Consider the following 16,867-nt stretch of genomic DNA (forward strand, 5'->3'; position numbering starts at 1 on the left):
TTGTACCCTTGAAGTAGCTCTCTGTTTCAAAAAGGTTGGTGACCCCTGATCTGGAGGAATATGTGACTATCGCCCTGTCGCACTCACCGCCATTCTGATGAAGTGCTTTGAGAAACTGCTTCTCCAGCACATTACAAAACAACATCCCAGCCAGCCTGGACTCTCAGCAGTTTACATACAGACCTAACAGATCCGCAGAGGATGCTCTCCACTCACCTGGAAAATAACAACACCTACATCAGAATTTTGTTTGTTGATCTTAGCTCAGCCTTCAACACAATCTCCCTCATGAACCCGATTGATACAGTTAGCATTCTGGTTTGAGTACCTCACTCTGTACTTGGTTAGTATCCTCACGAGCAGACCCCAGCACCTCCTCCACCCTAGTGTTAAACACCGGAGCCCCCCAGGGCTGTGTGCTAGGCCCCCTCCTCTCACTCTGTAAACCCACGACTGCTCCCCCAAGCATGAAGAGAACTCTGTTGTGAAGTTTACAGATGACACCAAGTCACAGACCGGATTACAAACAACAATGAGACTTCATATATTGAGGAAATCAACAGCTTTAGTGTGGAGCTCAGAGAACAACCAAGGAGCTGATTGTTGATTTTATAAAAAAGGAGGTGGAGCCATTTAACAGCTTTAAGTTCCTGAGAGTCAGCATCACAAACAACCTGACGTGGTCCTCACATCTCCTTCCCATTGAAGAAAGCTCATAAACGGCTGTATTTCTGAGGGAAACTGAAGAAGGCTAAATTCTCAACCCAAGTTCTTATTCATTTTTACTGAGGAGCAATATACAGCATCACTGACTGCAGAGATTACACATGTTGTTGTGTATGGCTAGTGATATTGATGATGAGAGGTGACTGCAAAGAGCTCAAAGGATATAAAAAGAATAAACCCACCTTGCTACAACCTGTTTACCCTGTTGCTAACTGGCAAGAGATACAGAAGTATCAGCTGCCAAACCACCAGACTTCAGAGCAGCTTCTTCTTGTGACTCAACTAGTCCTCCACCATATAATATATATATATATATATATATATATATATATATATATATATATATATATATATATATATATATATATATATTATATATATTATATATATATATATATATATATATATATATATGTTTACGTAGCTAAATGGGACAAAAAACTGGAACACTGCTGTACAATGGCCATGAATAACCTTGTAAACGGTGGATGATTTGTATAAATAAGGATGTGCATGTTCAGTTTCAACACCAACCATCCCTGCTCTGCTGCTAGTGGCAGTATTTATTCACGAAACTGCTGAAAATCAGGGCTTTGAATGGGGAGTGGGCCAAAAATACAGCCAGATACATGTGTGTTTTGTACTGTGAACAAATATCACCACCTAAAACATGTGCAGGAGCTACAGTGACTGGGCCCACATAAGTGTGTCTGACAGGAGTGTTTATGGCAGGAGTGTTAGTTGGACTCTGACAAGGTGGAGCAAAGACGGCTTGCTTCCCAGCAGGCATTGCTTCACACATTCAATCCACGCAAATCAAAGTGGAATGAACACACACACACACACACACACACACACACACACACACACACACACACACACACACACACACACACACACACACACACACACACACACACACACACACACACACTTCTCAGGGCTGATTTAAAAGTGTTAGACTACCTTTGTTCCATCTCACTGAAAACGCTATGTCACCTCTGACTCAAACACAGTGCAATGGTCACTGTGTGACGGTATGGTATGATTGTATATGTGTTGTGTATTACTGGTTTTCCAAACACTACAATACAACACATTCCAGTTTTTACTTTTAACTTTATTCTGGGAAACTCCATTAAACTGAAAGAAGGTAATTGACCTGTAATTGAAATGAACTCAGCCGTGGATGGTAAACTGTGTTTAATACGCTGGACTTCATATACTGATGACAACACATAGACACCTAGATCTAAGTATTTAAGAAGAGCCCGGGTTTCATACAGCGAGTATATGCTTTGTGGCACAAGATTTCAATAAACTGGAGGGATTGATAGTGAGCTCCACTTCCAATTGTACATAACAACTAGACACAGTACCTTCATAATAATGGCTTCTTGGCAATCTCTTGTTATCATCTGCAACAGCGTGTGGCTGTTTCACCTTGTGAGTGTGTGTGAGCCATCATGGCAGAATGTGGTCCTGGAGACACCTTCTGTAGAAGAAAAGAACCTAAACTTGTGGTAGGTCATCTGCTCCCAACCTGTCTTACCATTACAATGACATAACTCTTCAGCAGATATTTCATCCATATTTTGTTTTTTATAGTCCTCTTTAGTAAGTAAGGCTGGCTATTCAATCGCAATTCCATTTTTAATTTCAGTAACCACTGAAACATGTATCAAAGTATCAACAACTGCAGCAATGAATGTCTGATCACATTCCTAGTCGTGTTCACTTATTCTGAGATCTGATTATTTCTGATTAAAATGAAAACATATTTTAATTAAGTTATAAAGTTATTGTAAGGCTCCTTGTATTCAACCAACATTTGAGAGGTTGGGCTCATTTTGTTAAAAGAAGAAAAGGAGTTTTGTAGATAAACATAGTATAATTTACATTCCTCAAAGTAAGACTGAAAAAGTACTGGGTTTTGTATTGCTACTGAAACTCAGTTAATGTATCAGCCCTTCTTCCCAATCACAAAACTTTTGTTGACAGCCGTTGTATGAACTTTTCACACTGTGACCAAGTACAGAGAATACATCTTGAAGTTACACCGCTGGACCTGCACTGTCTGCACAGCAATCTGTGGCAAACAGTCTGACATAAATAGTAAAAAAAGATCTGAATACATATTCAACATACCATACCATTGAAGATTATATAAAAACTGACTGGATTAGTCTAAGTGTAATGCCACATTCAGCCCATGCATACACACACTTCCCTCTAAAAATGCATCTGGGGGTATTACCCAGCCGTGAGCTGAAAAGCACTTCTGACCCAATTCAGAGTTCTGAGAAAGTTCAGTAAACTGCAACCTGAGAGGCAGCAACATGTTAACAATAAAGATGCGTGTTCCTGAAAGGAAATATCCCAGATTCGGCTCCAACAACAGTAAATGGTGTGTGGACTCTGTTAGTCCAGAAGGGATTCCACAACATCCATGCACTTAGTGGCATAGCAATGTGAACTAACCAGTTCGGAAAGGATTGGTAAATTAGTTGATCTTCAGGGAGTAATAGATCATACCTATATTTGATTAAACTTTTAATTACTTTAATGAGCAACAGGACTATAAATGTTGTCACATGAGCCCCATATCGGCGTGTCACAGATCTGTCTGTCCGCATCTCATTTTAACAAGTATGTGAAGTACAGGAATGCATCATTTGGAAACAGTGCCTCCATCACTAGTCCACCAGAGAACACAGACGAGTTCATGTTTACACCCACTCTCACTTCACATCTTTATTCAAGATCTTTCTCTGTCTCAGCAACACATATCGCCAGATCGAAGAGGGTGACTACAGGGCGTTAACTTTCTTTTATTTCATGACGTAGACTAGTCCGGAACAGTGGACTCTGTCCCACACTTGACATTGCAAGGTTACACACACACACACACACACACACACACACACACACACACACTTCTCAGGGCTGATTTAAAAGTGTAGATGGAGTTTTGAGTTATTTTCAACCATGAAATATTGATTTGTTAATTATTGTTGATATAACACCAGCATTGATGCATCTCATCATGCAACTTATTTCGTCTACACCTTAAAACACATGTCAAAGTGTGCAGTTACTCTTTGATGACAGGAATCAGTGGAGCCCAGTCCAGCAACCTCGTTACCACTCAACCTAAAGGTACACACCACCAGACGATAGCACAGCAATACATTGCCACCAATACTTATATCATATCCTTTTTGTTTTTATTTACTTTAATTCTCATTATCATTGTCATTGTGCCCAAGTGAGTTACCTGACATTGGTCAGGTAACGCTAACTATGTGACTGACCTAGCTTGATCTCAGGAGCGACCCGACACACCACCGGATACTCCACAGGTGTTTCCCTTGTCGTCGTCAACGGCCGGCTAACGTTCCCAGATTGTGACGTAACGTAATGTTACTTACCCGCAGTAGTGTGCTTTAACTTTCACCAACGCCGAGTCCATTATGGATCCGTTTGACGCTAGCATATGCATTGCACACAGTTTGGTGTGGTTCAGGTTACCTCCCAACTAGCCCAACGTTAACGGGACCGGCCCAAACTAGCTGTACCGCCCGGTACCACGTCACATAACACAGCCAGGAGTACCGTCCCGTCCGCGACTCTCCAAAGAAAACTTGTCGAACTACTGGGAAGTTTATCTCGTTAAGTCAATGATAGCGGTCTCTCCGGAGGAGGAGTAGTCAAAGTGGCTGGTTTGACACCGCCATTTCCGATTTAATATTTCAAAATAAAACGCATCCCTGAATTGGTATACAAAATAAGACTCGTGATTTTATTTTGTGAAATTGAAACCCTGGTTGCGTTAGAGAAAAGTTTGGCTGACTTGACATGTTTTATTGCTCACTATGGTTACCGGAATCCAAATTCACCTGTCCCTCTGTTTCTGACGGGTCTTGTCAAGAAACCCGTCGATACTAAAGCATGCACGTTAGCTGCTGCAGACCGTGTGAGGGAGTTCAGCGGGACTGTAATGGCGACTTCTTGAAGGTTGCATGGTGGTATTGGCCTCTCTTCTCCTCATACAGGTGGGCTGTCCGCCTAACCTCTTCTTAGGATATGTACTCTCTTTTATTGTAACGTCCTAGTCATATTACAGCGTTAGAGGGCGTCTCTTTTCATTCCCTGAACTAATTAATTGATAATGTAAACATTATTTTGTAAATGTATTTTAACACGGTGTTGTATTTTTTATGTTTTAATAAACGCAAGAAAGGTTGCCTTTTCTCTCAAGGACAAGTCAAACAAATGAACATACAGTAATGAATTCAAGGTAGTTGAGGTCTCTACTACAGTGTTGCAGTTGTCAGGCGCCACCTGCTGGTTGAATAATGAACATCAGAAATACATTGGTGATGGATTAACCACCAGACAACCTATTTTCTTGGTGATGGTAAAAGGCTTTAGTTTATTGCATGACAACTTCAACGAACCTTCATTAATCATCTTTATTTTAGGCACTAAAATATTGCATTAGATAAAAATCATAATCTTAAAAAAACGATTGTATTTAATGTACATGCAGTCATGACAATAGAGCTAACCCTGAGGATAGGACCTCCTGCATTCTGCTCAACACTGCAGATTGTGGCTGAGACATGTTTTAGATGATTTGTATGGCTCTTACATTGAATCAAAAGACAATTCAGTCAAAACATGAGGTTGCAGGTCTGTTTAACATTATGTGAATACCACAACAAAAAAATGGCAAGCTTGAATTGACTTATATGAACTCAAATGGTTATCAATGTACATGGAGCCCTAAACAAGATACAACACAATGTTATCTGCATAATATTGGAGGGAATAACTGTTTTCCAAAAATAACTGAAGTACTTTAAATTGCCAATCAGCAGGGTTAGCAGTTGGTCTTCTAGTGATGATGTTTGAAGTTGGTTTATTATACAATAAACAACTTCATCGTTAGAGCAGGGATGTCAAACTCGTTTTTACCCTTATTAACAACTTCCTGCAAAGTGTTGCAAGCCGGTTACATTTTCAAAACAGTAGTGCATTCAAGAATGCTCTGACATTCAATACTAATGCATACTTGTGTAACGGACCACTATTGATCCCTGATCGGTACAGATCCCCCTCGCGGTTCGGCATGCATGTGAACTGCAGTTTAATTACAAAGTTCAATGTTAACTATCACAGTGTGAAATAAAGTTTCACTGTCGATCTTTATCCGACAATATTCAGTCAAATATGTGATCAGGACATCAACATTCATGCTTTTCTACTCGCCGATTGTAATCAATCATTCCGTGTTTAAATTGACAGGAGGAGAACGAAGGTTTCGCTCTGAAATATATCTTTAATGTAAATATTTTATACAGGCGACAAGGGCAGCAATCCTCGGTGAGAATGATGATCATCTCATTTAAGAGTTAGTCATTGTAATTGCATTCACCAGTCACATGTTCAGTGTTAAAATCCCAATGTCACTCGTATCATTTTAAGAAAACTTATTTTTTACCTTATTAGCTTTAAGGTTGTGTCTCTACTACAGCTGAACAACCTAATAACCTTATTATGACGCCCTACAGGTTCAACAACAACAGTAATTGGACAAACTAACATAATAGTGAATATAATAATCATTTTTAATACTTGGAGGAAAATCCTTTGCAGCCAATGATTGCCTGAAGTCTTACACCCATAGTCATCACCAAACACTCGGTCCTCTCTGCTTTGCCAGGCTTTTGCTGCAGACTCCTTTAGTTGCTTCTTTATTGTGGGTCCTCCAAAGAACCTTCATCTAAAACTGATCAGGCTTATTCAGATGTTTTCTGGCAAAATCTGGTCTTCCCCTTCTTCAGTGCTCCTAGTGGTTTGCACCTTGTTGTAAACCTTCTGTATTCAGATTCATGAAGGCATCTCTGATTGTAGACTTTGACAAAGACCCGCCTTCCTCCTCCAGAGTGTTCTTGGCCTCAGTATTCATGTTATGAAAGTTTTTCTTCACCAAGAAAATAATTCTGGTCCATCTACTTTACATGCCTTTCGTGGTCTTCCGGGCCTTTTGGTGTTGGTTAGCTTGCCAGAACATTCTGTCTTTTTAGGAATGTACCAAACTGTTGATTTGGTCAACATTAATTTTTCTGCTATCTGCCTGATTTTCTGTGGCCTGCCTTTTAATGTCCTCCTATACTTGCATTGACACCTCTTTAGTCCTCATTCTGAGAGTTGCCTGGGCCAGCTACCAAATGCAGATTCAACATTGTTGTATCATCTCCAGACATTTTTATCGGCTTGTGATGAAATAATGAGGGCCACAACTGGGCCTCAAACCATTTGTAAGACATGTAGTAATTCTAAACTGTTAATGCGATAGTTTTGTTATATCCATTGAATTAAAGCTGAAAGTCTACATTTCAACCATATATTGACTGCATCATTTCAAATCCGTGTAAAGAGGAAAATAAGAAAGATTGTGTCACAGTCCAAATACTTATGGCAAATATTGGAAAATATTTTTAATCAAAATAGTCCTTATATATGACATTTTAATTCATCATCATTATAATAATAGAATAATAGACAGGACAGAGTGATTGTGACCGGTGTGTTTGTATTGTTAAATGCAGACACAAGATGGAGGCATTTCTTCAGGAATCGCCCTCGATGCTGCTGCAGTGAGGCCTCCATCTGAATCCTTTACTCAACACCTTTCATGAACTCAAGGAACTCTGTCGGAGAGAATGCACAAAGTCAATATATATATATAATAAAAATACAATGCGTAGAAAAGACATGAAATGTCTTTGATTCTCCTGATTCTAAAACCCAGTAGAATTGCCAAAGGTGTTGAATCACATCCTAAGCTTGAGAGAGAGAGAGAGAGAGAGAGAGAGAGAGAGAGAGAGAGAGAGAGAGAGAGAGAGAGAGAGAGAGAGAGGGAGAATAATTTACGCTTTTATATTACCGGACTACACTACTGCAATTCCATGTTTAGCTGTCTCAACAGAACGATGGTGTACTAATGGAGCAGAATGCTGCTGCGAGGATGATTACTCACATTAGCCCCGTTTTATTTTCTTTACATTGGCTTCCCATTAAGTTCAGGATTCACTTTTAACGTTTAAGGCCGAGTCCAACCTTTAACGGATATTTTCGCAAATAGCTGTTTTCCTCCATTAAAAAAAAAATCCACCAATAATAACACTTTATAACTTAATTCAGGAACGAGGACTGAACATATCTCGTCCACACAAAGTATTTAAATACAACTGATGCACTGACTTCCTCTTTGTCCCTCTCCAACCCCCTTTTCTTTCTATATTTCTTCCACCCTCTTTCTCTTTCCCTCCCTCTCTCTCTCTTTCTCGCTCTCTCTCTCTCTTTCTCGCTCACTTGATTATAGGAACCAAGGGGGACTCTGCATAATCAAAGCTTCCAAAGAGACAGTCAAGAGTCTCCATTCCCCAAATTCCCACCAGCCACCGAAAGTCAGCGGTCCATAATTGCTCTCCTCCATCCATCATTCACCCTTTCATTCCTTACCCTTCATCCCACGACCCTCATCCCTTCATCCCTTACCCTCCATCCCTTCATCCCCTACCCTCCATCCCTTACCCTACACCTCTTCATCCCACGACGCTCATCCCTTTATCCCATATCCTATTCCCTTCATCCCCTACCCTCCATCCCTTCATCCCCTACCCTCCATCCCTACCCTACACCTCTTCATCCCTACCCTACACCTCTTCATCCCACGACCCTCATCCCTTTATCCCGTACCCTATTCCCTTCATCCCCTACCCTCCATCCCTACCCTACACCTCTTCATCCCACGACCCTCATCCCTCTATCCCGCACCCTATTCCCTTCATCCCCTACCCTTCATCCCTTCATCCCCTACCCTCCATCCCTTACCCTACACCTCTTCATCCCACGAGCCTCATCCCTTGATCCCCTATGCTCTCGTTGTTTGAATGTGTGTGAATATTACTTAGTTTAGTCCTTAGTTTAGCTCCTCCCACCAGTGTTTGAATGTGTGTGAATGCTTTAAATGGTGAAATGGAGTTGAATAGTGCTTTTCTAGTCTTCCTTGTGTGAATGGCATGCAGTGTTCAAGCGCTTTGACTGGTTGGAAGACTAGAAAGAGGCTATACAAATACAAGTCCATTTACCATTACTATTTACTTACAGGCTTTTATTCTGTGATGTATAATGGGCTTCACAAGTTATGTATTAACATAGTACCTGCTTTTAATCTTTGATTATTTTGACTGTGATTCTTTCAATGATAAAGGAATGCTCATAATTGTTGTGGAAGTTGATGGCAAACATATTTTGTTCAGTTCGGAGGACTTGATATGTTTCCAGCCAACTTTAATTGCAAATGTAAAATCTTTGCATTTCAACATTGTAAGATATACACTTGGTTTCTGTTGTGTTGCTACTAATGTGCTGGCACCCGTACCATCGTAATCAATTTTTCCATCATTGTTTTTGTCACCATCCTTCATCAGCTCCTCAATGTCATCTTCTGTAATGGCCTCTCCAGTGGACGCCAACATGGTCTTCAGCTCTTCTAAGTCTATGTAGCCATCTCCATTCCTCAACACAAGATAAAGAAATCAGTTTTATACTCATCTGAAATATGTTTTGAACCTCTTTAACACCAAGCTATTCTGATTGTACTGTGCTGAACCACATCATGTCTTCTAACACGGTGCATTCTATTGAAGTTTTGGCTATCAAAGTCACAAAAAAAGCTTCTTTTTTTTACAATATACTAGTGGAAGACAGTATTGATTTCTCTTTTACTAAGGTGGCTCAGTAAAGAGCTCCGCTAATCCATGTCGATGTGTCTTTGGCAAGGCACTTCACCCCAAATTACTCCCGTAGCTGTGCCTACAGTGTATGCATGTGTGTGAATGTTAGTTAGTCCTGAATGGGTGAATGATCATATGTAGTGTAAAGCTCTTTGATCAATCAGAGGATCGGCGGTTTGATCCCCGGCTCCGCTAGCCCATGTCGATGTGTCCTTGGCAAGACACTTCACCCCAATTTGCTCCCGTAGCTGTGCCTACGGTGTATGAATTTGTGTATGAATGTTAGTTACATGATAGCACCTTAGTCACTGCCATCAGTGTATGAATGGTGTGAATGTGTAAATGATGACAGGTAGTGTTAAAGTGCTTTGAGTGATCGGAAGACAAGAAAAGCACTATATAAGTACAGTCCCTTTACCATCAACTAAGTGAAGCATCTTTAGAATTTTGGGTAGCACTTTATAATAAGTGCACACTATTTAGCATTAGTAAAGCATGAATAAACAATGAATTCATCATTTACAAAACATTATTCCAACATGAATACTCATTAGTAACTCAGTCATAAACACAGTTATAAATGTTTCATTCTTGATTAATAAGCTTGGGTTTCATACTTTAGAAATGATGGATTCCCCTTTTGTAAATGAAGTATTCAGGACTTATAGATGATTAATAAGATCATTTGTAAAGTGATAGTAAATGATAAAAGCAATGCTGCAATTCATGATGAATTCAGGTAGTTACTACTCGTTAGTTCAGTAGTTACTACTCGTTAGTAAAGTATTAGTTAAGCATGTTCTGTGACCTCATCTAAAGTGAGGACAATCTATGCTTTACAAAGCATTTACAAGCAGAGCCTCAAAGCTAGCAGAAGTCTCAGTTATCTTCTCAACAGAAAAGGGAAATAAACACAACACAAAGTGATAAAGATCATTAATATGATAGTGCTGGGGGGCCATGCCCGTCAGTGGCACGAGTATTCCATAGTTTGTTGGCACATAGCTACACATTATTGATTATGCTAGCTACGGCTAGCTCGTTAGCCCTGTGTTTATGAATGAGTTACTAATGAGTATTCATGTTGGAATAATGCTTTATAAATGATGAAATCATTGTTTATTCATGCTTTACTAATGTAGTAAATGAGTGTGCACTTATTATAAATTGCTACCGAATTTTGAAGTGGCGTTGTGCTGTGTGAGAGAAAACCTACTTGTCAAACATGCGGAACAGTTCAGCAAGCTCCTCCTCTGATTTTCCTTTGCTCTCCTCCTTCATGCAGCGAACCATCATAACCAAGAATTCATCAAAATCGACTGTGCCACTGCCTGTGAACACACACCATGATATTAAAAAGACTCCATATCTCTATATCATATTTGCAGTTATTAGACCTTCTTCAGCCCAGTTTTCCTTTTCTTAAATTTGCACTCAAGTGGCTTTAATGTTGTCAAAATATTTGTATTCCACTCTATGGCAACACATGCTCCTGATGGGACGTGACTAGGGTTGGGTACCGAAAACCGGTGCCACTATATGCCTAGCGGACCAAAATGCAACGCAGATTTTGGTGCTTCCTTTCGGTGCCTGAGCCAATTGAAATACTTTTTATACACTACTCTGATGACTGCAAAAGCTGCAGAGTTTCTAGAGAGGGAAAAGACTCCTGAACTATTAACTCTAAACTTCCTACGTTTCGTCTGTTTCCCTGATGGAGGTCAACGTCAGAGCGGAGGAACCGCAGCTGACCATCGGCTGGGAGCTCTGCAGGAGAAACGCTCCAAGCCGAGACACAAAGTGAGATTATTAGGAGACGTGTTTGTTCCTCGCTTCATTTGGTGTTTGCCGAATTCAAGAGCAGCTCTGTCTGGTTCAGCAGAGTTTGTTGAATCCAACAGTTTCTGAGTTCTGTTGCACACGTTCCCTTATCAGGCCACCTGATGCTTGTGTCTGTTCTTTTTATATATATATATATATATATATATATATATATATATATATATATATATATATATATATATTGTTCATAGTTTGAAGTTAAAAAGTTTGAAGCTGTAGTTTGAAGTCAAATGTTTTGTATTTATTTATATTTATAGTATACTTTAAACAGTTAATATATTGTTAAATTTGAAGAAAAGAAATTGCCTTGGCAATAAAAAAAGACTTTCTTCAATGTCGTCAATCGTCATTTTGTGCAATTTTTTTGTAAGTATCGGTTCAGGCATCGTTTAGGTACTGGTATCGTTTTAAAAGTATCGTTTTAGCACCGTTATCGAAAAAAAAAAAAGATGATACCCATCCCTATGTGTGACTTGCGGACATACCATCCTCATCCACTTCATCAATCATCTCCTGTAGCTCTTCAGGGGTGGGATTCTGTCCCAGCATCCTCATCACTTTCCCCAACTCTTTGGTGCTGATGCAGCCATCCTCTGCATCCTGGATAAAGATGTCAAATGCAGCCTTGAACTCTAGAAGAGACAAGGATTGTTGTTACTCTAAACTACAGACAGAGAAATGCATGTGCACAATGTAAAACCAAGAAGCATTGCTGACATAAAATCATAATAAAACATTTACAAGCAAGGTTCTTGGTTAATGGTTCTGAAAGGGCCCTTTTTAATAAAGGAAATACAGCTGTTTTCTGTTCGGTTTCTGTTTCAACCACATCTGAACAATTATTGTGATTAGTAAGATAACAAGAAATGGATTAAAATGTCAGTTCATTTTGGGACACAACCTTTGCCAACAACGAAACAACATCAGTCATAGTAATGTTCATTGCTTTTCACTGCTGCATGATTCTACAATTTGAATGGAAACATGCCGAGGTAGACAGACAGAAAATGCCAATTATATCTATTTCTCCATTAGAAGGGGGAAGTTAGTATTTTGTGCTTAAGTAGCTTACTTTTGCATTCACTTGGTCTTTCAATGAAAGACCAAGTCTTTGAGATTCAATGCACATTTGATTCTTCCATAATATTGTTAGTAGTACCACTTGTAGTCGTGATATGAGTATTATCAGTTTCGCTATATTATGGTCAATATAGAAAATGGTAGTATTAAGAGTAAGTAAAAGCAGTAGTAGTTTCCTCACCATTTTTCTGTTCCTCTGTCAAGTTCTCAACCTTAAGGGAAACAAAATCAGGATGTACATTTGATATAATTTTACCACTGTAGAGTTTGAGCAGAACTTTAGGCCTGCAACTGTACTGATATTCTCTCTATGACAGCAATGTCAATGTCAGGCTGCTTTCCCCACGTTCTATTCTTGTTGTGTGGCAGAGTAGGGGGGGGGGGGGGGGGCACCAGTGCTGGTGCTGGTCATTTGTTTTATTAGCCATCAGCTGTCCCTTCTCTTCTTCCCCCTGAACTGTCCAGTGGTTCTTTGTTCTATTGTCAGGCACATACATATGAATTAACCACAGCAGCCAGTTGCTCTATGTTCTGTCTGAGGTCATCACACCTGTTATTTCAATGTCATCTAAGTTGAAGGAAAAGCACAGTCTCGTTTTTGTCCTGCAAAACATAATAATTCTATTTTATACAAAAAAAATAATAAGAAAAAGTAGTCATCATAGGAAGACACACTATAAACTCCGCCAGGGATCATTGGAGAAAAAAAAAACAGAAGCACAACAGCAGTCAAGAAGTTCATTATTTGGATAGTTTAAATTTTTTGTGATATTTTTTTAAATGATCCCTAAAATTCCGTAATATTTTACAGATTTTTACATAGATTTTATCTGTCCAATACAAGGATTGTTATATGTATATATATATATATATATATATATATATATATATATATATATATATATATATATATATATATATATATATATATATATATATATATATATATATGTTAAATTTACATTGTATAATGCCGGCCGAAAGTGAAAGCTTCAAAATATTTTACATTGCAATTTACATCACTTGCTATAGTTTGTCATTCCTTCTTCTCTGATATTGACATTGTTTTGTTCAGGTGACGATATAATACAATCCAATAATACACCAGCACAAACCAGGAGCACATCGAGTTGAATCCAAACCTATCTGACAGTCTCAACAATAGTTGTGTATTGTATCTTCATGAAGGAAGCAGTTCCTGCATTGCTATTGTTTTTTAATTAGTTTGCAGGTGCTTTTGTTTACGAATGTAAACTTTACTTTGGAATTCAGGAGCAGCTGTTACATTTAGCAGCTGTTACGGTGGCTTCAACATTTTCCTCAAATGTGTGCCTACAGAGACCACCCATATAATTGAATGCAATAGTGTTTTTGTTTTTTTGTAGAAGCACAAAACACAAGTACAGGATCTCTTCCAGAATTTTATGATACATGATTTAGAATTATTCACCTCAAAGTGAATCATAATCCGAAAGATAAATATGAGAGCACTTTATATGTACTTACCGCTGCTTTATATACGTCATCCATTGCTGCTTGTCTGTCCCTGCCTCTGACAAACCACTGCACTCACTGCTGCACACAGACACAGTCTTTATTGTTGGAGTGTGGCACCAAAAAAGCTCCTGACCCATGGAGGGAGGAGTAACAGAGAGAGAGAGAGAGAGAGAGAGAGAGAGAGAGAGAGAGAGAGAGAGAGATCTTGAAATAGGAAACAACAGAAGCTACTCAACAATAGCAGCATCCAGGAGGAAATGCTCTGTTTAATTTAAACCAGGGGTGTCAAACATACGGCCAGGGGGTCCAGCTTGGCCCGCCAGATAACTGTTAAAATGTTTAAAAAAGTGACAGGCTTTTGCCAACATTAGCCTAACAAGGAATACTGTGACGGATACGATTTCCGATCTTTCAGCCGATTTGGATAGCCAAAAGAAGCATGAAGTAAAGTCATTTGTAGCATCGTCACACTGTAAAATGTAATAGTGGTCCAGACTTACATTAAATTAGTTAACTTTACTCGGCTATCAACAATATCACTACTTACTAGTTTTTACCAAGTAACAGTTACTTGCAGGTCGAAAATAACCAATTTATTAATTAGCTAACTTGATTCACTCAAGTAACAAATAACGGCTAGGGGCTGAGCATGTGCAGAATTATTAGTGTTACAAATTGTTTATGTGTCACAAACTGTTGTGTCGTGGTGTTTTGCACTTTTAAAGAGTGTTAGTTGTGGGTTATTAATTGTTCCATCCATCCATCCATCCATTATCAGCCGCTTATCCGGGGTCGGGTCGCGGTGGCAGCAGGTCCAGCAGGCCGACCCAGGCCTCCCTCTCACTCGCAACACTTTCCAGCTCATTCTGGGGATCCCGAGGCGTTCCAAGGCCAGCCGGGAGATATAATCCCTCCAGCGTGTCCTTGGTCTTCCCCGGGGTCTCCTGCCAGTTGGACGTGCCTGGAAAACCTCTAATGGGAGTCGTCCAGGAGGCATCCTGACCTGGCATTATTAATTTTTGTTATAAAGTTTTACCCATGACTAAAGTTGAAACCATGACTAAAGTTATAACCCTGACACGTAAGCAGCTCAGACGCTATTCCGGCTCCTTTTAGAGAACCGGCTCGGTTCACTAAAAAGAGCCGGCTCTTTTGGCTCCCAAATGGCTCTTCAGATTTTTTGGTGCTTAAATTAATTTATTACCAACAATAATGTAAAATTATGCGCAATATGAATTACTAATGTAAAAAAAACATGCACTATAAAAAAAAAAAAAACGGCTCTCAGAGCCGTTTCGTTTCATTATGTTTAGTTACTTAAACTCAAGTGTAAGTATACTACACTAAATAAACATGTGTACAACATACAATACATAGTCAACTTTAGTTGCTTGTAACAAGTTCTTTTTTTAAGGCAAGCTTTCTTTAAGTAAAGTTAACTAATCAGATTTTACAGTGCAGTTGCAATCGATGAGAGCATTGCCATTATTAAAGATGTTGCTCAACTGTCCGTATTCATTCGTGGTGTTGATGAGATTTTGGCGGTCACCGAGGCCCCGGGCAGCCCAGGCAGGTAAACAGTGGGCTGATGTCTGAATGTTTGGTCTCTATGTTTCTAGTTTATTGTAGAAAGACCTTAAAATAGGGGTTATCATCCAAAAACCTTCACCAATGATTTAAACATAGAGAAATATTGTCATTATGTATGCGTTATTATGCTGTGATTTTACTGGTCCGGCCCACTTGAGATCAAAATGGGCAGCATGTGGCCCCTTTACTAAAATGAGTTTGACGCCCCTGATTTAAGCTGTCTCTGTGTTCGTTGAGCTCATTTTGATGAAACTACAGGTGTCATATTTTAAAGCACACAGTAAAACCATCACATTTAAAGGAACAGTGTGAAAGATTTAGTGATATCTAGTGGTGAGTTGCAGATTGCAAACTACTGACTACCCCTCAAGCTACCCTTCCTTATTCCAGGCATGTCGGAGAACTACAATGGCCTTTGGGTAGAGATAGGAGACTAGGAGCTTCTTTTAGCAATGTTTTTCATTACTAAATAATTGCCTTTAAAAACATCTATAGAATTTAGAAAACAAATAAATTCAGAAAAGGATGAAAAGTTATTTATAATTTAGATATAACTAAATATTGGTCGAAGAACAGCAACATTAATGTTAACAGCAAAGTCCCATTATAAAGTAATGTATAACTCAGTGATGCTTTTCTCTGCCAGCAGAGAAGTTAACAAAAACAAACTAAGCTACACAGTTCGACACAGACAGCTTTTGCTTTATCTTGTTTGTAAAAATAAAGAAATCTTTTGCATGTGTGCTGTGCTTATGTAAACATAGCGGTGATGGATGAGAGACTGGGTTTGTTTATGTTCATCAAGCATCAGTAACGTCACATCTTATCAATACTCTTGTCTTTAATAATAATAATAATAATTATCATTATTTATTACCATGTTTTGGTACAAACTCCTGTTTGTCTGTTCTGGGTTGCTGTAGAAACATTGCAGTGCTATATGGTGGACTATGTAGTAGTAGCAAGGGGACACGCTCCCTATTTAGACATTGTTAGAAATGCCCAAAAATCCCGGGTGGTCTTGCGAGGAAAAAAAGTCCAGAATCCAATGAGTTATAATAAAAAAGATTTAATAAAAGATGATATACAGCACTCGATCGAGGTCTTCTCTTTTCCCGCAAATTCACAGACAATGGAGCGTTCCAATCTGATTCCAATCACAAGAATCAGTCCATGCAACCAAAGCTCTTCTTCCGGTGTCTCAATGTCTCACTCCGACTCCTGACCAACAGAATGAAGGGGCTACTTCTTAAAGAGACAGTGACCCACTTCCTACTCATGCAGTATTTATCTTGTTTTACCCTCCTACTTCAAAATCCATT

The 16,867-nt window shown here is 39.2% G+C and overlaps 2 protein-coding genes across 2 annotated transcripts in view; both read right to left on the reverse strand.

Annotated features, from left to right (window-relative positions):
• The window catches only part of prkcz (protein kinase C, zeta), a gene marked incomplete at both ends in the record, with an annotated part of 116,249 nt that extends 112,021 nt beyond the window's left edge, over positions 1–4,228 (reverse strand). The window contains one exon of the mRNA XM_079226819.1: positions 4,158–4,228. Coding sequence (XP_079082945.1) covers positions 4,158–4,228 — 71 coding nt within the window. The remainder of the gene's footprint in view (positions 1–4,157) is intronic.
• Positions 4,229–7,207: 2,979 nt separating this feature from the next.
• Positions 7,208–14,068, reverse strand: LOC306744227 (troponin C, slow skeletal and cardiac muscles-like). Its single transcript, XM_079226831.1, has 6 exons — positions 13,965–14,068; positions 12,640–12,670; positions 11,864–12,010; positions 10,753–10,867; positions 9,182–9,318; positions 7,208–7,445 (listed from the first exon to the last, which is right to left on the reverse strand). Exons 1-6 carry the CDS (start codon positions 13,986–13,988, stop codon positions 7,414–7,416), a joined length of 486 nt encoding a protein of 161 aa, XP_079082957.1. The 5' UTR covers positions 13,989–14,068; the 3' UTR covers positions 7,208–7,413.
• Positions 14,069–16,867: the final 2,799 nt, after the last annotated feature.

This window comes from Taurulus bubalis, assembly GCF_910589615.1.
Source record: "Taurulus bubalis genome assembly, chromosome: 11".
Taxonomy (NCBI): domain Eukaryota; kingdom Metazoa; phylum Chordata; class Actinopteri; order Perciformes; family Cottidae; genus Taurulus; species Taurulus bubalis.

Excerpts from the sequence above, each read along its gene's own strand:
- LOC306744227 (XM_079226831.1), bottom strand. The coding sequence starts at position 13,988 with ATGGATGACGTATATAAAGCAGCG. Across the intron at positions 12,671-13,964 it reads ATGACGTATATAAAGCAGCG|GTTGAGAACTTGACAGAGGA; the intron begins GTAAGTACATAT and ends GTTTCCCTTAAG. Across the intron at positions 12,011-12,639 it reads GACAGAGGAACAGAAAAATG|AGTTCAAGGCTGCATTTGAC; the intron begins GTGAGGAAACTA and ends TGTCTCTTCTAG.